Here is a 27,441-nt window from a genome sequence, read left to right as displayed (position 1 = left end):
TGGCTGGCCCAGACTTCCCCCATCTTTTTTTTTTAAATTTTTGCCAGGCTCCTATATTCCCCTCACTGGTCCTTGGCTTTGGTACCGTCTTGTTGGTGCCGACAAGGTTGAGCCAAATATTTTTGCTATGGCCCAAAAAAATGTGAAACCATCCCACTTCCATTTTTCTGTCCTACTCTCTGGACATGTGCATGTCACTAACAAGAAGAAATTACAGACTCTATAAGGGGAAAAAGTGGATTCTTGACCTTGCCACTTGACAGTTCAGTAAATTAACATTTAGTTTCTGCTCTGGAGTTTTCAGTCCCATCACACAACTTTCATCTGCAGATGGAGTTTGCCCTGTTGTCGTGGATGTTTGAAATTCCACATTTATGACCACTTTAAAAGCTTCTTGTCCATGTTGGCTTAAAATATGACCTTAAATTCATTCAAGACCCATTTCGCAACTGTTCTGGAGCTTTCAGTTATATCATAATCTTCATCAGATGCAGTGTTCTGTCAACTGAAGCTGATGCTATTCTTTTAGTGTTTGATAAGTCTATAAAGGTGATGTATTCCCAACTGAGCTCGAGTGCCCTGTAAATAAGACATGGTCACATGAAAGTTCCTGACTAGTTTAGTCATGATTCCCTGCACATGGTGGAATTCAGGATCTTGAAAGCTGCAAAGGAAACACCTGTTTTAAATTTAAGTTTTTATCAGCCACATTTTGAGGAGCAAATGTGATATTTACCGAAGAATGAAACTCGAGTATGTTTATTTGTCTTGAATCAATCAGTGCAGGACTTTGGTTCAGCATGTTCTGTGAACCAAACCATGTTACTCTCTTACACTCTAATCAGGCAGGACTGCCCACCTACAAGGGTGTTTTCAATTAACTGGGCTAATTAGACCCCCTCCTCAAATTCAAACAAGGTAACTGGACTCCATGTGCCATGTAAAAATGATAAAGGTGTGATTCAACCTATCCCATCAGGAAACCTAACAGTAGAGTCAGGGAGATGTCAAAGAAGCACAGTCTGTACATGCCCACACAGCTCTATCAGCCTAAATAAGTGGAAACACCTGTGTGGGTGCACCGTGGGTGTTTGGGGCATTTAAGTGTCACCCAGAGAGCTCAGGCAGTGGTTCAGCTGTTGTCCGTTGTCCGTTAGAGCTGAACACACCAAAATCCCAAGTTTTGCTCTGAAGCATGGATTTTGTGCACCATTACTCCGTCATTCCCAGCAATGAAACCTCAGCACATATCTAGTCTTGAAATAAACTGCAAGGCAAATCGAAATCTTGCAGTTATATAATGTTCAGCTAGAGCCAGCATCTGTGCATGATATGGGCGGTATGCATCAGTTCAGCATGCAAACTATATAGGAAGCCTAACACAAACAGAAGTAGCAACAAGATTTATGAACCTTCGCAGAACTTGGACCACAGATCCTCCTTGTCTCACAGCTCGAGAAAACAAAAACAAATGCAGACATACTGTATTTGCATTGCCCATATGCATCTGGGTCATAAATCACCGATTTATGAATCATAAATGTGCACGAGAGTCTCGAGGTGATCTTTAAGGGGGAGATTTTTTTCGATGTTGTTTGAAGCACAGATGTGTCTTCCAGGTTTCCATCTGAATGGCGCTCTTTCTTCCACTCTCGGCAGGTAGACGAGGGGAATGACGGGGGGAGTGGGCAACACTGAGCTGACCTTTTCGTCACGTGTGACATCACTTGACACCTGATACAGCACAAAGGTCAAGGGCAAAGGCAAACAGGGGTCGGATGATCTGAGCAGAACTCGTCGACAAAGTTTCACACAAAGGGGGGAAGGGGAGAAAGAGGAAGTGAAACTTGACACAGCAAAGGAACAAAAGGTCTTATCAGTGTGAGTTTAAAAGGTCAGTTTCAGTACTCACTGACATTACAAACATCTGAAATTGGATTTATGCACTAATGGGACACTTAAACTTAATTTTAAACTGCCAGCTGAAGATGTAAACAGAGGCCAATAAAACTAAATAATCAAGAACTTATGCACAGCAATAACAACAGGAAGAACATGACCAGGGTCACAAGCATTACATGAATTCATCTTGGTCTCTGCAGAGACTGTGTTTGCTAACAACACAAACATGCTCAAATCTATTACTATTTGCCAGAACATCCAGTGAACTACGAGCGCTCTGTCCTCCATGAGAGATGACCAGTTATCTCACTGGACACTGACCTCGCTGAGTCATAAAAGAAGGTCACTTGAAGTGCAGCTTGCCCTGATCTGGACCTTTCCACAGAAAGTCAGTGTGCACATCGTTGGAGAATTCATTATGGTTAAGACAGCATCCCGCAAATATTTAAAGCTGCAGTACTTTTGAAAAAGAGACTGAAGAATATCGGAGTAATCATGAAGCTTTCTTCTTGCAGGATCACGCCTTTTTGGTGCCATTACAAGTCAGATTTCACCAGTTTATAGGTCTCTGATTTAGTAGGGTCTGTGTAGGCTGGATCCAAATGGCACCTCTACAGGGAAACAGAATAAATCATGTTTGTGGTCAAGAAAAGTATCTGAATCCTCTAATTGCATTTTTCCAAGGTTATGTTGAATAAGGATTTAGATTTTGGTGAGAATTTTTGCATATTGTGGTGAAAATAGCAAGGGAATCTGAACACTATTTCTGAGGTCAAGTTATCAAAGTCGGGATTATAGTGTCCTATGTTGGGTTGAAGCAAAGTGGGGAATCAGCTTGTCTGCTTATATCAAGTAACAAACATGAAAATGGGGAACCATTGAAACCACAAAACAATCATCAGCAGGATGAATACTGTGAGAACAGGAAGTTCAGTTAGTCTCTATTTGTCTTTATAGCTTATTTGACCAGGGGAACATGCAGAAATCATAAAACATTTGGAGACCCGATGAAACATATTTTGTCACCATACATTTTAGGTTCACTGGCTGTCATGTAAAACAACCTTGTCACCAGTTTAGATTCAGTTATCAGAATAATGCCTTGATCTGCCTTGTTCTTAAAACACAATAAAAATGATGTATTTCAGATTCACAATCTTGAGAATATTAACTAGCCATTGTGCAGCGAGGGAGATAAGGTCTTACTCAGTCGCCTTCAGGAGCATCGTCTTGTATCTGGCAGATCTGGAGGCATGCCAGCACCCGCCCTGTGAAATCAGCATCGCAGCGCACGGAGTTGACAAGTGCGCCTCCCCCTCCAAACGTTGTTTGACATACCCATCGTTATAGGCTTCGCCTCTGGCAGTTTCTTTTTTAAAAGGCAAACTCAAAGCCACAGATGATACATTCTGCTCACAATCCGGGCGGGTAAAATAACCTACAGAGCGAGCGACAGGGGGAATCAGCAGGCTCTTTATTTCTCATTTGGAGACGAACAGCTTGCGCGTAAACGGCACCGGACATCACTGAGGGGTGAGATACGTGGTGTCGAGATCATTTTATCTCTTTTTTTGTTTTGTAAAATATTGGTAGTTGAGAGATTGAGCGACATTTTAAAAGGAGCAGAGTGACTGTCTTGTGGATTGCAAGCATCGGATGCAGTGACATTTGGACTTGAGCGCACGAAGCACCTGTGGATGCAGCAAACACCCCCCTGATGTTTGGACTCAAACATTTGACAAAGAAAGGATTCAGCACAAGATTCAGTTGATAATCGTTTCGGTCAGAACACCCTGCAGTTTAGTCGAGAAGCGCACCATGCTGCTCAGAGTTTCCTTCCTGATGGTTCCGCTGCTGAGCATAACCGGCTGCGGCTCGTCGTACGTGCCGTGCGAGCCGTGCGACGAGAAGGCCCTGTCTATGTGTCCGCCGGTCCCGGTTGGCTGTCAGCTGGTGAAGGAGCCCGGCTGCGGCTGCTGCCTGACGTGCGCGCTCGAAGAGGGCCAGCCGTGTGGCGTGTACACCGGGCCGTGCACGCGCGGACTCCGCTGCCTGCCCAAGAACGGCGAGGAGAAGCCGCTGCACGCGCTCCTGCACGGCCGGGGGGTGTGCAAGAACGAGAAGTTGTATAAACTGCTGCATCCATCAAAAGGTAGGCCTGCAGAGAGCTGACAGATTCAGATCACTGCGGCTGTAATTACGTTCAAACAGATCACCAACTTTGATTGGAACATTAATTAACTTAATTAATTGAATCATTACAGTGTAACCTTCTTTTATCATCATTCCCATCATGATGCTACACCAGGACTATAATCAAAGTGCAGCACTTAAAGCTGTAGTGCTCTCATTGGTTGAACAATATCAGTACTTCTATATATTTCTGAGCTCTGACAGTGTTATATTGTGTTTAAACCAAAGATCTAAAGCGCCCCGGTGCAAAGAAATAGCAAACCGCTGGGTAGAGATGTTACTCCTCTCTTGTCAATGCAGGAATTTGAATGAAGCCCACAAGTGAGACACACACAGCCAGAGATGCAAAGGTAGAAGAAGAAAAAGATGGAACAATGACTTCTACACTGTAATCACCAGTCACAAATTAGTGTAAAGATGAAGGATTTTCAACAAAGAGGGTGGTGAGTCTTCAGCCCTCCTATCTCCTTGTATCTTTGGGAGCCAGCGAGGCTGATGTGGGTCAGCTCACAGCTCTCTTTAATACAGGCTGACACCTGTCATTATCAAGGCACACGACTCGAAAGCCTCAGTACGCCTCGACCCCATGAACTCTGTCAACAATTGGTGCAGAGTGCCGATCAACCTGTCGTCTCGGTTTGAAAGGTCTTCGTGGGTCTGTGAGCCATAAATCAATAGGTTTCGTGTGAGTGGGCCATCGCCTCGAGGCCCCCCAAACGACATAAAACGAGGGAGAAGATTACAGGTGTGCTCGGCGAGGCTCCTTGTTGGATCCTTTGAATGGCAGTTCAGGGACAGAGTCAAAGTGTCTACTGGAGAGCACTTAGGACAGTTTTGTGGCAAATGTTGGCTAGTGGCTCTCGCACTCACAGCCTTCAATGTGTGAAGTCGTATTTTACCTCGTTCCCTTCCTCTAAGGTCTCTTGTCTTTTTGCGCTTTTTGTCTTTTAGCCTTTCTTTCTTTTGTCAGTCCCCTGCACACTTCTCCTTGTCTTCATCTACCACCTGTGCCTTTTCCCACACCTGACCCACCTTTTTTTTGTCTCCGTCGCGCTATTCTCTCCCACCACACAGCCTCATCTCTTCTTTCCCTGTCTGGCCAGTGTCCCTCTTCATCTGTTTCCACCCCATTCTTCTTCTCCACCATCCCCAGATTCACCCTTTCCACTCTGTCTGCTGCCTCATTTTCCTGCAGATTGGAGTTTTAGAGTTGAAGCAACGCTCCTCTGGAAACATAAATAATCTCACAGGCTGCGTTAAACCTCAGCGGGCTGAACCACAGATTTTCTGGCTCAGTAACACTGGCGTAGAGTCCAATAACAAAAGACAGAAGATAAGAAAGGGGGAAGCATTGAAACAATGCCATACAAACTTATCAGTGACACATTCAAATAAGAGAAATTTATTTTGTCTGGTTTTTTATTAGTTTTATGGTAAGGATTAACTTTTTTTTTTTACATTTAATTTTGAAGCCAATTTGCATTCCACAAAAAAATAAAAAGATTTCCTTGGCTGCACTCATTCAACCTTCAGCAGCTCTGCATCTGAGAAATTATTGTAACAGCTCCCCTTTCCCTTTTACTGCCTTTCCCACACTATCCTCTGCTTCCACTCACCACTCTTTGTTAGTCCCGCCCTGGTCTCTTCATCTGTCTGCCCGCTCCTCTCCCTCCCCTCCCCTCCCTCCCTCCCTCTCTGCGACTCAGCGCTGCAGGCAGGCCCAGGCTGTGCAGTGATTCAGCAGAATGCAGGCTGAGCGTGGGTTACTGATCCCCCGTCTGTCTGCCCATCAGCCAGCTATTAACTCAACGTCTCCTGCTTGGCATTCTGTCAACATACAAATTAAACAAAACCCATATGCACACTGATAAATACATACCTCATTCAAAAGTGGCAATCTATAGACACTAGTTTGAGCATTTTGCACATTTATAATGTGTGAAAGATCAGTAAACGATGACACACGCTGACATTCAAATCCCAATAAAAGCTAAAAGAATCTTATTTTCCAGATGAAGCAAAAAAGAAAACTTCTTGTCAAGAACAAAAGAAAGGGTTTTCAGTCAGTAATTCCTGCAGTGAGCTGGCTCTCCAGGATCACCAAGTCTAACAAGAGGAAAAGGGAGAGGAAGGAAGAGGAAAAATGAAAGACGTGATCAGTCAGCACAGGTCAGATGAGACAAGTTTGAGGATTAGCAAGTGAAGACTTGATTGGACACTGGCTGCTGATCTGCCTCGGCTTTCTCGGAAGGAAAAGAAAACTGTGTCAGCAGTAAAGTGGAGGGAATCTCTTTCTTTTTTTCATGAACCTGTCATTAAGGGAAGGGATGAATGACATCATCATGATCTTCATCATGAGTGTGTGTGTGTGTGTGTGTGGGGGGGGGGGGGGGGTGCTCGGGAGGTTTTAAGCATCATTTGCAATGAGGCGGTGACCTTGTTCCACCATCCAGTTAGCTTAGTAGCTTAGCAATCACGTCAGAGCAGAAATGGATAGAAGGGTTTATATGCAGAATTTGCAATCTGCCATAATTAAATAGAAACAAGTGCGTGACATAGCAGTGAAAATGGGCCAACTGTGGCTTAGGACACATACAAAGCTAATGCACGTTTAAGGCCATAAATTAAATGAGATATCAGTTTAAAGTGCTTTTGGGAAAGAAAGCCGCAGCCACTCATTCCTGCCTCGGCGCAGTCTCTGTGGTTGAATGAATAGAGGGTGGGGACAAGGGAGAGGGGCGAGTGCTGAGGTTTGGGTGACTGTGTGCGACTCCCCAAAATTTATCATAGAGCTGTATTTTTGCACAGATGAAAGATGCATGTACATGAGGGTTTCTGTGGGGGTTGGTACCCAAAATGGGCTGCGGCTGTTTCTGGTGGTTTGCCACATGACAAGGGTAATAGCATGTTTTCATGGGCCTGGGTGCCAGGGTGAGACTAAATATCTCATTTAGGTCACTTGCTATAAAAGTTTTAAAACCCCTGGTCTACATATACCCCAAACTGGCAACCTGACTTGCCATAAATGTAGGCTATGTTATCCCGTATGTCAACACATCCAATCTGAAACTGGACAGTAGCCACTGGTTGTGCTAAATAAGCATTTAGCTGGTGCAGTGAAATCATCACATTGTGTTATGACGTTTCCAAATTCGACACTACTGCCCCGTGCCCCCATGAGTTATAGCTTTGTGATTTCAGACGTGCAGACAGGTAGAGTTCCAGGTGGGAGCCATCATAGTGCTCTTGATTTTGACCCTTCTTCACGCAGTCATGAAAGACTCCGAAATATGCTTTGAAGCCCTGTTTGCACAGGACTAATATTACACCTGTGGACATGAAGTTGTTTGTAATAATCAGTATCACTGGTTCACGGATTTTAAATTCTGGTCTGTCTGTAATTTGTAAAGTTCCGGTGCAAATTACCAACCATACTGCAGATAAGACAGTCCTCCTCTGATGACAGTAATTCTGTGTGAATCAAGCTTCAGCTGACTGCTGCTGAAGCATCTTGGTTTTGTTGTGTGTTTGAATTTTATAGTAATGCACGAGTGAATTAATTATTTTGCAGTGACATGTTATTTGCAGCATTACACCAGTTTTAAAGTTTAATTTAATTTAGTATTGACTAAATTTAGTTGAAAGGAATTTGAGGGTGAAAATGTAGGCACATGCATACATGTATGCATGTGTACATATAGAAGCATGGAGCAATGCACTTTCCTGCTCAGTCCTAAAGACAGAAGTTCAAATATGCTCATGCTATGTTGGTAAAAATAATGCTCCAAGAAACTCATCAAGGTTTAGAAGAGGAGAGGAGAGCTCACATTGCAAGTGTTTTATGAGGAAGAACACGTCGGGCCTCAAACACAGACACAGCTCATTTTAGTGAGAAACAGCGACTGTAAACTTTAAAACTCTGACTGACCCGTCTGTCTCTTGTGTGTCTTTGCCTTCCAAACAGACGGACAGTCTCATGATGGCACCCTGCTACGCGTTGCAGAGCCGGCGCAAACCAAGGTGCCCTTATATGGCGATCACATCAGCAGTCGTAAGGCCCAGGCCATGAAGCAGGCCAAGGACCGCAAGAAGCAGTTGGCCAGGCTGGGACCGGCCAGCAACCTGGATTTCTCACCGCTCAGCCTCGATAAACTGGAGCCTGAATTTGTAAGTGATGTAGAGATTACAGAGATGCATACCTGGGTGAAAAACTCTCAGCTCTGCAGCTCATATTTGTTTCACTGCTCAAGATTTGAAGACAACTTGTAGACCATATTTGGTTTGAATGAGCAGATCTTTTGCTTTCCTTAAAACCAGAAGAAAAAAACAGAAGATCTTGCACCTCACTGCTCCAGGCTTTATTTATGTTGCACACACTGGAAAGAAACCAGTTCTGACAAATCAGCCAAGATGCCCCGCAGGTCCATATTCACACATGACAACATGGTGTGAACACAGTGAAATCCCTGAATACTAAAGTCCTCATTCACCTCACATTTCACACACTTTCCGAGGAATTTTGAAACATTATTTTCTTAACTCAGGTGCACAAATACACATTGTGATCATGCAGATACTCACATCTGTGTTTGTGTGTGTGCAGGGGCCCTGCAGGAGAAGACTAGATAATCTCATTCAGAGCATGAAGGACACTTCTCGGGTGTTGGCTCTCTCTCTGTACATCCCCAACTGCGATAAGAAGGGCTTCTTCAAGCGAAAACAGGTATGGATGCATCCTTTTATGTCAACAAGTGAGACTGCACCCCTGCTTTGTAGCATAATGAGATCTTTTAACTACCCAATAAAGCTAAAATATAACAAGAAATGAATAAAAACAAGTTTTAACCGCTCTTTACTTGCAGTGTAAGCCGTCTCGTGGTCGGAAAAGGGGGATCTGTTGGTGCGTCGACCGCTTTGGCGTTAAAATCCCCGGCATCAACTATGCCGGAGGTGACCTGCAGTGCAAAGACCTCGACACCAGCAGCAACAGCAACGAATGAGAGTGAACCGGCCATACTCACTGAGCCCTGTTTCTTGTTAAAAACCTGCCAATCAAGCTAGCACACTCCATGACTGACAATCAGGAAAACACGGTGTTCATATATGGTCAGGTGTGATGGACTACATTTTTTTTTTAAATGTTTTTTGAAGGGTAGCCAAATTCAAAAGCTTGCTTAAGTGAAAATCTGCACATGCAGGCCTTAACTATGGCTCCCAAATGACTGTGTAATATGTTGAGGTTAGCTCAGACCTCATTTCTTATATCCCTAGATAATAGAGAAATATATATATATATATATATATATATATATTTGTATGGTACTGATAACATGTTGTGTACTGAGTCTATTGCTAAATTTACTCCAAGAAATTCTGAGACAAGACATATTAAAATGTGGCTAAATATCAACAGTTTCTTCTCATATTTGTCATGGTGAAGATACACATGAATAGTGGACGAGTAGGAGACATTGTTGAATACTGAGTCAGGTTTTGTTGTCTAAATAAGGGGTTTTCACTACAAAATGGCTACTTATGAGGGATATATTCCTGACTGGTTCTTTGAGGGATGGTCGTGATTTTACATGGTTTCCAGACGGGAAGATGAACTCAGGAGTAAGAGGGAAAAATCAGTTGACCATCGGCCTGTTTTTAACTAATTGGAGAAAAATCAGTCGAGCTAACCGGAAAGGAGCCTACACACATAATGCCAGTTTGACACTTTTGGAAGTAACTTTATTTGCTTTTATTTTTGCAGAGTTGCATGAGAAGATTGATAGCACTCTCACATCAGTCTGTTAAATATGAATCCAGAGCCAGAAAGCTGGAAACAAAAGGAACCAGAGAACCTGGGTCTGTCCAAATATAAAAGAAATTATCCAACCATAGCCTTTTAAAGCTTGTTAATTAACAATTTATATGTTTGTTTAAATCTGCATAAAAACAAGTGTTTTCTGGGAGGTTATATGACCAACTATTTGTTGACCGGGACCAGTAATTTCCTGTTGTCTCCATTGGTTGCCTCGAGCCAAAAATATCTCCGGAAATTCTTCTCAATCAGCTACAGTGCAACAACAGTAGCTCCTCATCCTGCCATTCTCAGCTGAGCATTGTCAAACTGGTGAAGCAGGTTGCATTTTTAGGTGTATTTTAAGATTTTCGGAACCTTAACCTGTAGGTTGTCTCATAGTTGGATTTGTGAAGATTTTCTTTGTTTGGTGCTGTTGCTGAATATCTTCCTCTAAGCTTAGAGAATATCTTCCTCTAAGCTTAGAGAATATCTTCCTCTAAGCTCAGTACTCTCACGAACAAGCAATTAGGAGGAAACCTCACTCGTAGACTTATTGTACTATAAAAGGTTAGATGTTTGACCCTTTCTGAAAGGCCTTTTAAATGTCTGGACAACTGCATCCGCTGTTTGTAAATGTATTTAGAGAGTATGTGTGCATGCTCCTGAGTGTGTTTGTATGTGTGTGTCATGTCCTTGTAGTTCTCAACTTCAAAAAAGCCCTGGTTTAAATTGTCAGTAGCGCAGCCAACTCAAGCTACTGTCCAACAGACGATCATTTCTCCTCACAGCTCGCACACAAATCATATGCAAAGGCCCTGCGTTGCTTCTGTTTCCACATGAGGGGTCTTCACTGCCACAACACAGGCAAATCTGTTGGCCGATGGTGACTTGCTCTCAGGGTTCACCAGGTCTCTTATTCTGCAGTGGGCAAGGTGGCTGTGTTTTTATGTAAATTCAAGTGCCTTCTGCCCAACGCCAGTTTGAATTTTTATTTGCATGGATCCATCGAGTTGGTGACGCTTGGGCACAAAAGAGGGAAACTATTTTAGATGTGGTTTTCAGCTTTCAGTTGGTTGCTGACAAAGATTATTATGCTCTTCCAGTCGAGTGCTGCTAAACGTATGATGACTGAGGATAGAATTTTGTTCTGTAGTTCAAAATTTGCTCCTATTTTTGTTTGTTATAAACTTCAATTACTGACATATAATCTCAGACATTCCTCGTGTTTCCTCACTTTATCGTGAGAGTCAGAGATGTAGGCACATCAGCCTGTTCTTCCCAACTAAACCTTTCTCATACTGCTGAATAAAGCATACATGTAAACATAAGAAAACAACAACACTTTGAACGCTTTGGAATCTCAATTTAAAAAACAAAAGATCAATGTGAACATTATGGTGAAATATTTATCAAGCGTGTAATTGATGTACTTGTTTTTTGTAAAGGCGAATCACTATTTAAATAAAGTTCCTGTACTCACAAAGATCTGCACTTTTGTGTGCATTGTATAATCGCTGGTAACATGTTGAGTCAGATGTTGTGTGGCTGCTATCTGTGACCTTGATGCTCATGTGACTCTGCATGCAGGTGGTTTCCATCTGCTGTCAAAGGCAAAACACTCACTGTGACATCACTCATGAAGTGGAGTGCAGCTGGAGTCTTCTGCAGGGTGTGATAACTTATAAATATCACAACTGTTTCAACATGAAATTTAGGTCCTTTTTTAATTCTTTAAACCTACATTAAATGATGTTTGCCTCGGGTGCAGCAGGAACAAGCTGCAAATGTAACACTGACATCCCAGTAGTACTTTTACTCAATGCTAGTGGGGAAATTATTTTAAAACTGATGCTGCATGTATTTTAAAATACTCCACACTTCAGTATGGCAAAAAGCTAAAACATACTGATGATTTTCTGTTTTCATTTTGAAGGACAAACTTGAAATCCACCCACCTGCAGTGTTCTGGTGTCTTCAGAAATGAAAACAAATGCACAAACTGACTCTATCATCATTTTAATGGCATTATCTGTTTATCCGTTAATTAAGGTCACGTCCTTCCATTGAACATTTAATGCACACTAGTGCGTACGTCTACTACATTTCATCTTTAACAGGCAGGCGTACTCGAAGCTTAAAGTATAGTATCTGCGAGCTAGAGCATGAAAACACGCCTAAAAACATCAAATATATTGAAGGCTTTTCCATTTTTTTCAACACATACAGTACAAAACACTGATAACAAAGCAATCTGAGCAAAGTCACAATTAGTAAAGCATGGTTACTGACACTCCAGCGGAATATCTATGCGGAAAAGGAGTCTTATCTTTACTGCTCACCCTAAAAGTATGTCTTATGCTGGAAGCTGGATTCTACCATTTAATCCTTTTTCGGTGGTTAAGATTTCAAATGTCAGTGTCATCAAATGAGCTAGAGACACATACACACAGAAAGATAATATATAGCTTACTCAGATGTTCTTTGTTCCCAAGTACTTTACAGTTTTTTTTTTTTAATTTTTATGTTTCATGCCACACTAGATCTGGGCCGTATCGGGGAGCTCCAGCTCCAGCTCTCTGAGGTACTGGCTGCAGTTGGGGTCTCCCCTCACAGTCGGGGCTGATGGGATGGGCCGGCCGGTGTGAGGGTCGACGCACCAGCACTCGCCCCTCTGACCGTGGAGGGACATTTTGCACTGAAACAGAGAATTTATGTCTATTTTTCAGCATATTTCATGTTATTATGAATAATAAGATAGCAACCTTAAATGTGGGAAAATATACATCAATATACATGTGAGCTACCCATTATAAGCTTCTTTATATCAGAACTGAGGTTCTGTGATATGCAAATTAATGTTATACTCAGGAATATAAAGTCAGTCTATTCTTACAGGTGTCTGTGATAAAAGCCTTTTAAGGTGAAAATACTTTTATTTAAGCTGGTGGCTGGGATACTTTACTCACCTTTTCTCCTCTATATGCTTACATATTATTGGGTGGCTACACCCTCTGGCCTTACCACCCTCTTTGCCAAAATGCCTGGAGTCACCTGTTTGAGGTTATACTGCCCCCTCTTGTCGCAGTTGGGGATATGCAGGGCGTACAGGTCTTCCAGGGGACCTCGGTTATCTCTGAAGGGCATCTTGGATATCCGCTCCAGGACCTGGTCGAGCTCCTGCTGACACTGCGTCTTGAAAGCAGCAAAAACAACAACAAGTCATGTTCACAAGCCCCTATAGTGGCATCTGGGTGAGCTGAGGCCGCCAAGTTTCTGTGTCCAATCGGTAAACTCTACTCGGCCTGCGGCATGAAATGTTCTGTACAAATTGTTACATTGTTCAAAAGTTCAGTAAAATCCACCCAAATAACAGAAAACTTCTCCAGGATGCATCGACACCAAGTTGTGTTTGCAAAGCAATCAGTGCATTTTTGACTCACAATAAAATCTAATATAAAATGCACACACATATCCACAAACAATGAAGCTAAAGGGCTTTTAGTTATGAGCAAATGAATCATGATTCTTGCCGGTAATGAACAAGAACTTGCCAGTGACCTCAAGTTTACCTCACAATCCGACAGAGCCAAACGTCTTGTTGAGACAATTGTAAAGTTTCTGGTAAAGCAATAACCTTTAAATGTTATTTTAATGGCGGATGGAAAATACCACAATGCTGGTTGTAAATGGTCGGGGTTCACCCGCTCTGGGAAACAGAGCAGGTCAGGTGTATTTAAAGTCAGCAAATATCTCCCTCTTGATTAAAGGACAGTGGTTGAATGGCAGAAAAACTTTAAAAAAGCCTTTTGTCTTAATTCCTTTAAACAGCCAGAAAATATATGCTGTACTTCCCTTAAGTGGCGCACTACCATTATTTATTAGCAGTTTCAGGTGTTAACTGAACTTTATCACGCTTTTCAATGCAAAAGATGCCAAAATCAGCAGCTGTTGCACCAGAAGGAGGCAGCACTGCGCACCTTTTTTTTTTTTCATTCCTCTCTTGTCCTGCAGGCTGTTTCTCCACACTGAACAGTACCAGAGAAGATTTACAGAAAAAAGTTTGGGTATCTTCATCATTAAAATGGAATTATTGATTGAATTTTTAATCGAGCTGTTGGATTATATATAATAAATATATAAGTAATATAATTTCTCACAAATACTGACAAATAACAATGCAATAATGTGCAACGTTGAAAAAGCAGACATACATTGCAGTGCCACAGGATGTCACCCAACTACATGTTACACATGAAGAAAAATCCAGCACAAATTTCAACCTACGTTTTAGATTATGGCACATAAGACAGTCCTCAGAGTAGTAAGAGTCATTTTAATGACGCTTTCCTCTCGAACAGACACTCTGCTTTGGCTCACCTGTTTGGGCCGAGTAGGTTTCGTCTCCTCCACCTTGTTGGTCTTCATCTTGGTCTTCATCTCCTGTCTGTGCTGGCGTACGGCGCTCTCTTTGGGTCCCAGCCAGGTGGTCTCTTTGCTGGGCTTTCTGATAGCCGGGATCTCACTCACACCCTGCTCCGGCTGCTGCTCCACAGCCTCACCTGTGGTGGAGGAGTTATGACATGAGATATTTGCATTGATTCTTTTTCATTTTGTTTGGCAATTTCTAGAGATTTATTTTCACATTTAATATGAAAGAGTTAAGTCAAAAAGGGTGGCCAACAGGAATGCATTGCATAAAAAAACACAAATAGACAGAGGGAGGACTTTTGTGTTCAAGGAGACTCTGATGGACATATTGGCTGCTGACAGCATTTAACCTGTGACTTGTCAGAATGGTCTCTCTGTTCATTAAGCCGCTGTTTCCCTCCAGTTGTCATTTTAGTAATGACCTGTGCTTTTTAGAGGCTGGAAGTGGAGTGAAACACAATCTGAACTGCACAGATTGTTTTTCAGAGTGACAAAGTTAGTGGTCTGGTCTGCTAAAAAGGCTTTTGGAAATGGATAGACGGCCTTCTACCAGCTGCAGAGGTGAAGCCGACACTGCAGATTGAGATCCTGGAGGAGAACATGACAACTTAATGCTCTTTTGAAAGATGCCTGACGCCTTAACAAATACACTCGTTTTCCTTGCTGTCTTTCTTGCAAAGTCTTTAACAGTCCGCAGTCACTTTGACGAAGTCATTGCCCTTTCTTTTCAGTCTCAAAATTATCATTAAAATGGGCATTTACAGTGTTAGTTAATCTTTTTTTTTTTTTGTCTTTGTGTATGCTTTCATGCAGCTTATTGATTTTCACTGGAGGACAGGGGGTTGAGGACGATGTAAAGGTGAACATGAGAGGGTTTATAAGGAAGAAGAAATAACTACTTCAGTATTTTCTGATGAACCTCCAACTGTGGTGATTGGTCCTAATTATAATCAGCTGGTTTAGCTGACCTAAGGCATCTTTGGATGTACAACTAAGCTAGGATCTCAATTCTCTTTTCAGCTGGCGTCCACTCTGCACCTCCCTTTTTCTTTTTTGCACAATTCAAAGATGCCACAGTTAGTACGTTCATTTCTTGGCTTCGGTAATTGTCTATTTAATTATCTTCACATGTTTTTCACGTATTCCACACTATCACATTTGACATTTTTACTAAAGATAATGTTTTGAGGGGAAAAAAAAACAGCCATGAAGTGTCCAAACTCCTGTTATAATGCTCTGAAATGTATCAGCAAAATCAATGAGTCACTGGAATCCTTTGAGTGAGGGAACCACATGCAGCTCTGTTAACAAGCTTGTGGGCTGAGAAATGTTGGCCACTGCTGAACTTTGAGTCACAGTCAGGTTTCCATGGTGGCTTTTTCCCTAACAATGTGATTCAGTTTTATGAGCAGAGGTTGAACATGTTGATAAATAGACACAAAAGACATTTCAAGTTTCCCTCTTTGCTGTAACTTGATGAATTTGACCCTGGGTCTATCAAGTGGTGTGTTTGTATCAGATTATTAAGCAAAATGTGATGCATCCAGTATTTGTTTGAAGAATATACAGACACATCAGACCTCCATAGAGCCACACCATGAGTGTGGAGAAATACTATTTCTTCACTGATGCCATTCAAGCCTTTCAAACCAGAAGTACACAATAACTGAGCAGCTCTTGGTTTCCTGAATGCCGTTTGTTTTAAAACAGGAAAGACAGGGGGAACACTGTCCCTACATATCAATTAAGCACAATTTGGATTGATTTAAATCCATGTACAACTGACTTTCCAAAGCCAAGTCCATGTGGCCATGCAGTGATTCCTACAGGCGGTTTTCATTTACTTTGACCGTCTCCTCTCTCCTTGGAGTCTTGTTAAACATCAACCTAAAAGAAAAAAAAAACCTTCAGACAGATGGAGCAAGCAATGTGAGAGGCCATCAGGCCCATCCCAACTTGTTGTTTCTGACAACAGAGCATACTTTGGGGTTGACAGGGAGGGAGTGGAAGAGGAGCGTCTCTCCAAACCAGCTGATTTTAGATTAAAAAAATGTTGCATGATGTAAATTCTTCACAAAGTGAATCTTACCTCCAGTTAAGCTACTACAAATAACATTTCCAAAACTGAATATACGAGCCAGAGCACTGTTTCTTTTTGTTAAATCTTTGCAGGAAATCGTGTATTTCTCTTGTGCTGGGCTTCACTTGACACCATAACGAAAGAAGGGAAATAAGCAAAGACAGTAGAGGAGGTCAAATAGTCGGCCATGACGTGGATAGTTCACAGTTATGCAGGCCAAGCTGTAACATGGGGACTTGTGGAAAGGCATTTGTAGAGCCGTGAATGAAAGCAAGTGTGTGTGTTTCAGTGGTGGTGCTGGACTAAAGAGGCATTCTCTGCGCCCTGCAAGAGGTAAATTTGACATCCGGTTAGAATATGATTACAAAAGGCCTAAGAGAGAACGAGAGAAAGGAAATTCCAAACGAAGCAATAACAAGGTGCTGGCGCCTTTTGCCATCAGATAGATCTGGTGTTGTTGGACCTCAGTTTCCCACTATGACGCTCCACTGTGCTCTCTGGCTTTTCTTTGAAGGCAGAGTTTCTCTGTAAAAAAGGGCAAAAGTCAACTGAAATCAGGTGTGTGTGTGTGTGTGTGTGTGTGTGTGTGTGTGTGTGTGTGTGTGTGTGTGTGTGTGTGTGTGTGTGTGTGTGTGTGTGTGTGTGTGTGTGTGTGTGTGTGTGTGTGTGCGTGCACAAATTGCGCATATAAACACACAACACACTCAGATATATCGGCGGCTGGGGCGCCTTTTGTTTTGCTGTCTTACATAATCCCCACAGTATCCAAGTGAAACACCATCACTCCCTCTCTGCTGAGGAAACCTGAGACATTCACAGTCTAGGGATGCATAGACACACACATGAATGCACAATGTACAACAGCGATTTCCCTCTTGAGTGTACACGCACACACACAAACACAGAGGGTCAGGACCCCACTTTTAGGGGGCACTAGGCCTCTACAGTACAAGCCGCTCCACAGCAGTGGGCTGGGGATCAGCAGTATCAACAGAGCAGCAGGCCTACTGTCCAGTCTACTGCTTGAATTAATCCTCTCACAATGGCTTGAGAGGCTTCTTTTCTATATCTGATCCATGTCAAATTCCCAGATGGCACGTAGGCCAAAGGTGTCATGTCTGATTGTACAGATTCTGGTCAACTGAGCAAATGGCAGACTTGGCCAGGTGGTGTTAGAATGGAAAGGTTGAAAGAGGAAAGATACGAGAATTCTTGCTCCTTCTTATTCCCGTAGATACAAATAGACCCTTGTTTGGTAGTCAGACTCACAGATGTGATGTCTTTCTTGTTACTCATCTTTGAAGGGATGCTCACTGGTTGTCTTGGTTTGGGTTACCAAATTTAGTCAGTGAGAGGGATCAAGAAGCAGCTTCTCTCAACAGTAGAGACATTTTAGGTTCACTGTACGTCCAACGTTCAGGCAAAACTTTCTGTCCTGTATTTTTATAGTAGAAAGGTACTAACTCAAACTTCATAGGAGCAGACCTGGGAATGACTATAATTTTGAATGAAAGTGAAATGGACAGTGCTGGTACACTTATACTGTGTGAGGCCATCTGAAAATACAAAGATGTACAATTTGTCGACAAACAAGCATATAATTAAACATATATGGACTTCTAAATAATCACTAAATACCAAATTAATTAATGGGGCAATTCTTTTAAAGAAATCCAACTGAATCATCTCTTTAAATGTCAGATTGTGGAAATAGTTTAAAAAGTCCATCTTTTCTGACTTCACTTCCTAACGCAGCTCTGAAAGGTGTGAAATAGGTCACGTGCCACTTAAACAGGCTGATGAAAGGCACTGCATGGATTTACTGCAGTCCATAATCCATTACAAGGCCTAGTGGGACTGTTTTCTAGAAACACAAACTCAGCAGAGTGCAGATATGTTTACCTTCCAGGCTTTTTGGCCCGCAACAGCCATCTAAAAGCAGGCTTTACACAGGCTGTGGCACGCACACACACAACCGGCCTCCAAGACCAGGCATCTCCTCTCTACCAGCACCGCTGGGTGAACTCCGGGGCGATTTGTACAGGGCCTGAACTAGGACAGGAACTGAGGCAGGCTGGGGCACGTCAAACCTGTAGAGCATCACATTCAGCTCCCTCCAATCACTCTCAGCTTCTGACAGAGAGATGAGGGGACAGGGAGAGCAAAACCTCTGGAAACCTCTGGAAGCCTCCGCTATTTTAGAAAACCTTGCACCTCAAATGTCAACTTTAAGGAACATGTTGTGTTTTTAAGGGAATGACCACTCAGGTTTTCTACAGCTGATGGGACATTCTCAGCCAACTTTCTTTCAACTGAAGTCAAAATTAAAGTTGCACTTACAGTTTTTTGAACCTGTAGTAATGCTATGGGAAAAGTTTTTTTTACATTCGGGTCGCTGCATTGTGGTGCACACACACATGCATGCGAGGAAGTCGATAAACATTCACACCAATACTTATGCCACAGATTTACGATTAGAAATGGGGGGGGGGGGCAATGCAATGCCTGTAACATTTCTGACAGGCTTTTCTGACAGTATTGGACAGTCTCTCTGCATGACAATCCCATTTTGCTGCAATAAAAATGACTGAAGTGAGATGAATATTACATTACATTACATTTCATTTAGTTAACGCTTTTATCCAAAGCGACTTACAATAATAGACCGAAAACTTAATTTGTTTTATTTCGCCATCATCAAAACAAGTTAAGAAGCTGCCCCCACTTCCCCACCCTCAGTGTCAGTAGCATTTCAGACAGTGTTGGTATTGTCTTAAATCACCCTTGATCAAAATGGAGGGTGGGAAGTTATTCTGGGTCTCAATAGGCACGAGGAGATTCTTGGCATGGATATGCATGAAGTTGACGCCTCAGGGGGAGATGGCACAAACACCCGTTTTTGGAGAAGCCTGGGATGGGGGGGGATTATCTCTGAGCTATTTCAGTCCTGCGGGCTCCGTCTGGACGCCCCTGCAGGTACACAGGAATGCCCCTTGTTAGCTAACAATGTTATTTCAGCGACCAGATGGCACAGGAGTTTTTTTTTTCCTCTTTTCTTTCCACCTCACTTTCCCTCTCCATAACGACCGAAACTTCAGGTTTTCATCTCTCATTATCAACATGTAAAACTCACTCTGGATAGTTTGGTGGCCAAATTAACACTTTAAGAGTTTTTGGTTGAAGAACCAATTAACAGTATATCATTGTTTAGTATGGACATGGTTACATTTGCTTCACTTTGTCTAATTTAAGTAAGCATGAACCTGGGCCCTGTTTGAGCTCTTTTTAATCAACTTGTTCTCTTTCGAGGTCATATATGGTATGATTCCAGTCAAAACAACTAAACGCCCTTTCAATCTGATTAAAGGAACCTTTATTTGGGTCCGGGTTTCTGTGGAAACGGAATATCAAGTGATACTGTGCATAAACACAGACGGTAGTGGGAAACTTGTGGGTGTTGGTTTTAAACATGGAGACGTTTCAGTTCAAAATCAAAGGAATATGAAATCTTATTTGTTGTTTTGTCATTTTTTTCAATTGAAATAAACATCACAGGTTATTTGCTGAATTAGGAGTGTCACAGTAGCGTGTCCATCTCAGATAAAGCTTCATATATGTTTTACACCATATTATCAGCAATCTTTGAAATATAGAATATAAAATAGGAATGTAAGAGCTGTTAGTTGCTGCAACTATTTTGATTATTGTTTTAATTAAAGATGTAATGACTTGATGATTTTCTTTGTCATACATGATTATAAACTGCATATCTTTGCGTTTTAGACTGTTGTTTGTGCAAAACAAGACCTTTGAACACATCGGCCTGGACTGCTAACCTTCTTATACTTACACTATTCACTAAAATGTATGTTATTATTTACGCGCTGTAATTCGTTGCTTTGACAAATTAAAAGAGTGAACAAAGATCCTTTGTGTCCGCTGCATTAACTAATCTTAAGATTTATTAATAACAGACAAAATCTAATTGCTCCACTTTTTAAAGCATCAACATCTGCTTTAATTTAAGTGTTTTTGTTGGCATGTCAAAGATGGAACAAAGGTTGTTGTTTTTTCATGTGCAGCACTACATCATGAGTCTGATCAGCTGTTTGGATTTGATATCTATCCATATCACAAACCCTGTACATTTCCCTTCTCTGACTAACTTGTTTTGACCAAAAGGCCTTGGGTCTTTTCTCTTACATGATCATTCTCGGGTCAATGAAACTTTAGCTTTGACCTTTGACCTTTTTTGCTGCTGGTTGCTTGCAGTGCTGATCCAGGAGTTTCCAGTGATTCTGCTGCTGCTGTCAATGCAGCTCCGGATAACCCTCATCAAATAGGTTTTTCTGTCAAACCTTTAACAAGATGCAGCGTCATTTGCTCGTTGTTCCTTTTTTTGAAGTTGATGTAGTTTAAATAGATGAGGGAGTGAAAAAAACAGAAGAGGAGGATGTCCGGATGTTGGGTGTTTAGAAACATCCAAATAAAGCAGCTGCAATATTTCATCCTTTGATTCTTTGCCCAAGGCAGCTCAAGAGTCACTGCTTCCCCAGCTCAACTAAATACAACCACCTAATTATTGTATTATGATAAGCTTTTCTTTGGAGTAAAGAAGATGCAGTGGGTATTTGCCAGAACATTTAGTTTGTTCTCAATCGTCCTGTGAGCTGATTTCTATCAGGGATTTCATTATTTCCTCTTTCTGATGTCTTTCGGAGACTAATTTATTCCAGGAAATCAAATCTGTGTCGTCTCAAGCTGCGCCAAATTAGAGCAGGAGACTGACAGTAACCATTTGGAACATCTGAATTTACAAAGTTATCTTATAAAAACAGAATGGCATAAACCAAGGCAGAAGTAGATAGACCGAATTATGAGGCTTATACTGCAGCAGTATTTGAGTGTATTTTTAAATTAATCTCAGTTTTGGATCATAAAAGGAGAAAGTTCAGAGGCCCATCCAGCCTCACTTCAATAAAACCAATATATTTCTCTTATCTTTTGACCTTGAGAAATCTCTGCTTTTCACTTCGACCACTCTGTAATGTTCTCTCCCTCGGTCTTTGTCAGAAATCACTCTTCCATCTGCAACAGCACGCCTTTTATCCAGAACAACTCTGCATTCAGCCTGTGAAGCCAATTTCTAAGCTTTTACTGCTTTTTGGACACATCATCAAACTAAATCCAAGATCTTTCAACCTGCAAGACGACACAGGGCCTGACCCACATCTGAGGGGGAAAAAAACAATTACATCTAACAAATTGCCTTCTTGCAAGCAAGCCTTTACAGGATGTGTCCATGTATTCTGTTCTCATGTTTTGCCCTTATGTAACTCGGCAATTCATGCCTGTTAGCTTACATAAAAGTGTAATTAAGGAATTACCATGGTTGATTATAACCATTTGACCTTTTATCAGCGTGCTGGAGAGTCCTTATAGAGAACAGGGTTACACTGAATGCCGTCTCCGGATAGTTTCTCTACGTTCCAGGACTTCAGTGCCAAAATAAACACGTGTCAGTCTGGAGGTAAACTCTGACAAAGCGCGGATTTGGAAATGAGTAGAAATCACACCCCGGCTGGCTCCACTGGACACTCATTGACTGTGTGTGTTTGCAGCCTCAAAATCAGCCCGTTAATGAGGCTGTTTACTTTTCTTCTTCAGTGTGACCTGTCCCTGTTCAAACACAAACCACATGAGCCTTGCTGGCTCCAGGTTGCATGAAGCTTCATTGTGATCCCCCTGCTGCACATACGTCCATCTCCCTTTCCAGGTAGACAACCCCATTAAGGTAGTCACTGTCAACAGCAGTTTATAGTTACTTCTGGCCAAAGCCTAAAGTCCACTTTTCCAATCAATGCAGCATTCCTCCTGCTGTCTCTCTCTCGGTTTCTTTCTCTCCACTCCCCTGTGGAAATGTCAACATCAATACTACAATGTTTTCTGTATCCATCCCACCGAGTACTACTTCAGAGAATTTTGCAGGCTACTAACTTGTTCTCTGCTGCAGTGTTTTAAAGGCAGATTTTTTTTTTCTAGGAGGTGGAGGGGGGGTATTGGGAAAGACTTTGACGGCCAGCTGTTTGGAGCACAGCTGAGATTAACTGGGCAGATCCTTGTTTCTTCCTCTGCATGCACACCATGATTCACAACACTTGAGATAGGTTTATGCAACACAGAATACCCTCTGCAACATCTGCAAAAATCTGCACACCTCAAATGCACAATAAAAGATAATGCATAATTACAGATAAGAAATGCTGGCAATACAAACTTCCAGATTATTTGAAGAGTGGGGTTCAAAAATGGTTTATAATCATCTAGTAAACATAAAAAGGATGTACCACCAGATGTTTAATATCATAAGATATGTTGGGAATATCATGCAGAACAGAGAAAAATGATCACTAATACTTCACAACTGAGCCAAATTCCCCATTTTATAAAGATTTGAGCTTAGCCTTCATGACAATGCAATAATTCTACACTATTCCTCAGGCTGCAGTCTAGACAGTGTCATTAAAAATTGATAGCCGAAAACTAGGTTTCCAGTAAACTGACTGACCGCTGGTTTGCTCCCGGTGCTCCTGGCTGTAAGTGGTCGTCTCGGTGTCCACTTTGCGCCGACACTGCCCCTGGCCCTGCACCAGTTGCTCCAGGGGAAGCTCCGAGTCGGGCGTCGGGTAGCATCGCAGACCGGTGGAGCACCTCGGGGTGTACACACCGCACGTCTCGCCCTCTTGTCGGGCACACACGGGGCAGCACCCGCAGCCCGGTTCACGCACTATCTCCGCGCATGTCTCGGTGAGCTTTGGGCACAGCGCCTGGCGCTCCGCGGTGCAGCCCGGGCAGCGGAACACCATCTCGGCCAGGGAGGCACCGGCGAGAGACGCATAAAGAATCAGCAAGCTGCAGCCCGCGTACGACAGCATTGTTGTAGGTATGAGGTTTTTGGTCATTATCATGGGGCGATGCAAGGCCATCCCAAGTGAAAAAAGGGGAAGAAATGTGCATGCGAACAGGTGAAGCCGGGGGCTGGGAGGTCTGCTGGGTCCTACAAATTCCCAGGTTTGCTCTTGGGGCCACATGTGGGTCTTAATTGAGGAAAATAGAAATATATATGATTTATTTCAGGAGAAGAACAGTTGTGCCACTTTACTCATATTTCTTTAAATTGGCTGATATGGCTCAGAATAATCACATTATCAGTTTAACTGAATTAGTTGAAGTAAATATTTGAATTGCTAACAGTGCTGCAGCCTGATAGCAATATTCTCCTATCTGTAGATGAGGTGTTAATGACTTTCCTCCTCCTCTGAATTGCTTTAACAAGTGATTAAGAAGGATTGTAGATTTTATAAAAGTAAAAAGTCATTTTTCATGACATCTAATCAGAAGAGAGCTCACAGTTCTGTAATGTGTGACTGTTGATGTCTCCTATTTGATCAAATCTATTAACTCAGAGTAAAATAATCAAGTTATCATTGCATGAATTGCACATTCTTAGAAAAAAAATCTATGTAGAAAACTACAATACAGACATGCTGGGCTAGTTTTTCCTCTAAAGGGGCAGTAATACAATTTCCAAACCTAACGTTTTTACTTATTGCCCCCCAAGATATGGTTAATGCAAACTGGCTTTGGAGTTTTGGTATCCAGTGGAGGGGGCTTAGCCTGAAATGAATTTGATTGCATATTCATTTTTTCTCCAAATATGATAATTATGTAAAAGTACAAAATCCCCTATTGAAGCAGTCATCACAAAATAACAAATTACTTAACCAATCCATCATAATTATGTGAATTAAGTGACTTGCTTTTCAGCTGACACTTACCCTTTTGCACCTTTTGACCTTTTCATGGCCACATTAAGGGGAAATAAGCTCCCTAAAGCTGATTATTGATCAAGTATTTCCTGGTTTTAAAGTAAACCTAGATTTTATTAAAAAAAAAAAAAAGATCTGTGAAACTTGAATTTATTGCTTTAAAAGCAGTGCAGTGGATTACAGCTCCTTCGCTCAAAGACTTAGCATCACTATACATACTGTGGCCTGTTTGTTTCAATCAGCACCGTGTGCCCCCCACTCCGAGAGTGCATAAATAAATAAATAAACAAACAAAAGGACTATGTGCGGAGCATTCCTTATATGGAAAGATCTCCCCAGCGTGGCTGACATGTCCATTGACACTCAATTAAAAGTTGCCAGCTGCTATATACCTGTGTACAGTAATTCTACTGTGCACATATACAGCAATGTTTCCTATCGATCGGTGGGGCCAAGCCTTGAGGTGTCGTGCTTGCCCACTAAACAAGCTCCTATTAACCCCGTCTAGTGCAGTAGACTAATAGGTGTTTATCCAAGGGCCCAGAAATAGAAGTGGCATGTGTGACCTTACTCCGCAGATATAAATGCAGATTATTTTGTTTTGTGGGTGCCCCCTGATTTAATACTATTTGGCCCTATTCACGATCGGCATCCCTGGCTCACCTTGGGGGCGTGGAGAGGGAGAAAGGGCACATTTGAAGCTGTCTTGTATCTCAGGGGTGTGAGTTAGGGGGATGCCCAGAGGGCTGTTTGCACATAGAACCTCATATGTCATTTTATGAAACCATGGACGGAAAAGCAGCGGGAGAGAAGGCTTGGCATTTTATAAATACGAGCCTGGGGGCGAGGATTTGTGTCTGGGATGGTCACCAGCTAATAGGCCTAACAGGCCGCAGTATCTGCCCATGTGTGCAAAGTAATCTGCACCAAGGTCAGTTACTTAAATTCCTCCTCATGGAATTGTTAAGCAAACACAAACTCTGGATAAACTCCACATTGATAGCGAGAGGTATGGCATCACTGATGGACTGAGGACATATACAGTACATGTGCCTCAGTGTGTATACAGAGAGAGGTTTGTATGCAGACTTAATTACAGCAGTACAGTATGTCCCCACAACTCCGCTCGGCCTTCTAATCATTTTCATAACATTTTATTTTATCCCCCTATATAACATTTATATTCAGTATATGAACACTTTTTAATTAATACTTTATAAAACAAATGTATTTATAAGTAAAAGGCCCCCTTTGACAAAGCCATAATAGTTATATTTAAGTACAAAATTACCTCTCAGGATGGAGGAAATATTCGAATCAATCCAGCGGAGACAACCACTAACCACTAACAAGGAGAAGTTTATGTGTGTTGTGCTGCATTTTGTCCTAATTTTTAGCTGTAAACGTTCACAGCAGGCCTGCTGAAAGATGGCTGCAACGATGGCAGCAGCCCTTTTAAAAGTCTGAAAGAAAGTGCACTTTATCTTAACAACTGTCTCTACATTCCAAATCCATATTCCTCATAGATACCAAAACAAAGTGTAGTATTGGTTGTGTAGATTTTGGCTTTAATGACTTCTTATCAACCGCAGCAGGTCCCCAAAGACTTGACAATGAATGAGTGCACTGTTTAGTGCTTGGCTTTGATTACACTTAATTATGATTACCTTTGCTTGGGCTGCTGATTGGATAAATGCAGCCAATGAGTCGGGGGACTGGAAAAGTAATATATTATCAGATTAGTGGGCCAGAATAAGTCACACAGGTCACACTTAGAGCAGATACACAGCTGGATTATGACTTCATTTTGTAACTAGCTGTCAAAACTAGTTTTCATGCATGTACACTTAACCAACTATGCATGAGAGTCAAAGTGCTTTGTGCAGCATCTCTGAATGGAAATGTTTACCAAATTACAGTACATAAATCCTTACATGGAAATGTTCGCTTCACAAGTCCCAAATGGAAAAATGCTTATGTGTGCGTTTTTCTTTTAATGTGTGTGTGTGTGTGTGTGTGTGTGTGTGTGTGTGTGTGTGTGTGTGTGTGTGTGTGTGTGTGTGTGTGTGTGTGTGTGTGTGTGTGCCCAAGTGTGACTATGTTTGTTTGCTGCCTAGCAACAAGTGATGCATGTGCAAATTAGGAAAGTTCTTGCTTTATTTGCTCATTCGAATCATTGTGAAGTATCTGTTATGAAGCCACAAGGTTACGTATTCCCCAATAAAACAAAATAAAGGCCTGCGGAAAACTGCTCTCCTCATGTGTTGGGATAATGCATTGCTCTGCAGTTTTGGAGTCCAGAAGTTAAAACTCGTAACCTGTATAGTATACCAACATTATTGTCTTTCCTGTACCAAAGTTAAACTCTCCACCATTTTAGGATTGCTATTCAGTAGATGTATCTTGTCTGCTATCTTCTAAAGATTCTCTTTCAGTGGAAGTTAAACCGTTTTAACAACATGAATTTAAAAATAAAATCAACCATTTTGTTTGTGTTTGTGGTAGTGCAGCATAAATCAAAATCAGACTTGTTTTAATCTGCTTTATTCAGACCTCAACACACCTTTTGCAGCCATGCAATGCAATCATAAATCCTTGGCCAATCACCGAGTTTTTTTTTTTTTTTATTGATGCCACGAGTCGAATATGGTTGGATGTGGTGCAAGTCTCAGGTTGATTAATATGACAGCTGGCATTTATTAAAACCTCAGATACCACAAAGTCTGTAAAGAATTCAAGGGTTTTTAAAGCTAGACAAAAGTGTTTGACCTTCAGGGCCCACATATGGAAGATCTTGAAATAACAGGTTCATTTGCTTTCAACTGGAAACACAGTAAAATCATATAGAAATGCATGGTACAGCTGCTTGTTTTATATCATACGAATGCTTGGATGGATTAATTATCCTTCCTGGTTGCAGGGAGAGGTTAATTTGACGTTTTCACTGGCATTCATAAGGAGTTTGGGCTCCTTGCTAGAGTGCGCCACCCAGTGGCCACCAGCAGCAGCACAGAAAAGCAGTCAGTGAGATTTTGTGGAAAAGCAAACGTTTAAATTTCACATAAAATTACCGGGAACAACATACATCTATACATGAATTTGTTTGTTTTCGATTCAAAACGGAGAGGAAAGAAATTGCGACTTATATTTTGTGTGCTTTTTGGTATATCCGGGCCACCGTAGCGGCTTTGGGCAACTCATCGTCATGTGACGGATGT

General features: G+C 41.9%; 2 protein-coding genes across 2 annotated transcripts; one reads left to right on the top strand and one right to left on the bottom strand.

Annotated features, from left to right (window-relative positions):
• Positions 1-3,215: 3,215 nt before the first annotated feature.
• igfbp5a (insulin-like growth factor binding protein 5a) lies at positions 3,216-11,369 on the top strand. The gene is made up of 4 exons (XM_069698169.1): positions 3,216-4,054; positions 8,060-8,262; positions 8,699-8,818; positions 8,958-11,369. Exons 1-4 carry the CDS (start codon positions 3,721-3,723, stop codon positions 9,093-9,095), a joined length of 795 nt encoding a protein of 264 aa, XP_069554270.1. The 5' UTR covers positions 3,216-3,720; the 3' UTR covers positions 9,096-11,369.
• A 717-nt stretch (positions 11,370-12,086) lies between these two features.
• Positions 12,087-23,438, bottom strand: igfbp2a (insulin-like growth factor binding protein 2a). The gene is made up of 4 exons (XM_069698168.1): positions 22,963-23,438; positions 14,264-14,445; positions 12,938-13,078; positions 12,087-12,581 (listed from the first exon to the last, which is right to left on the bottom strand). Exons 1-4 carry the CDS (start codon positions 23,378-23,380, stop codon positions 12,423-12,425), a joined length of 900 nt encoding a protein of 299 aa, XP_069554269.1. The 5' UTR covers positions 23,381-23,438; the 3' UTR covers positions 12,087-12,422.
• Positions 23,439-27,441: the final 4,003 nt, after the last annotated feature.

Source organism: Brachyistius frenatus, unplaced genomic scaffold (assembly GCF_029030835.1).
Source record: "Brachyistius frenatus isolate BFR_SWC_R1_liver_20210118 unplaced genomic scaffold, ASM2903083v1 Contig_26, whole genome shotgun sequence".
NCBI classification, from domain to species: Eukaryota; Metazoa; Chordata; class Actinopteri; family Embiotocidae; genus Brachyistius; species Brachyistius frenatus.
This window is presented reverse-complemented; position numbering and strand designations above follow the sequence as displayed.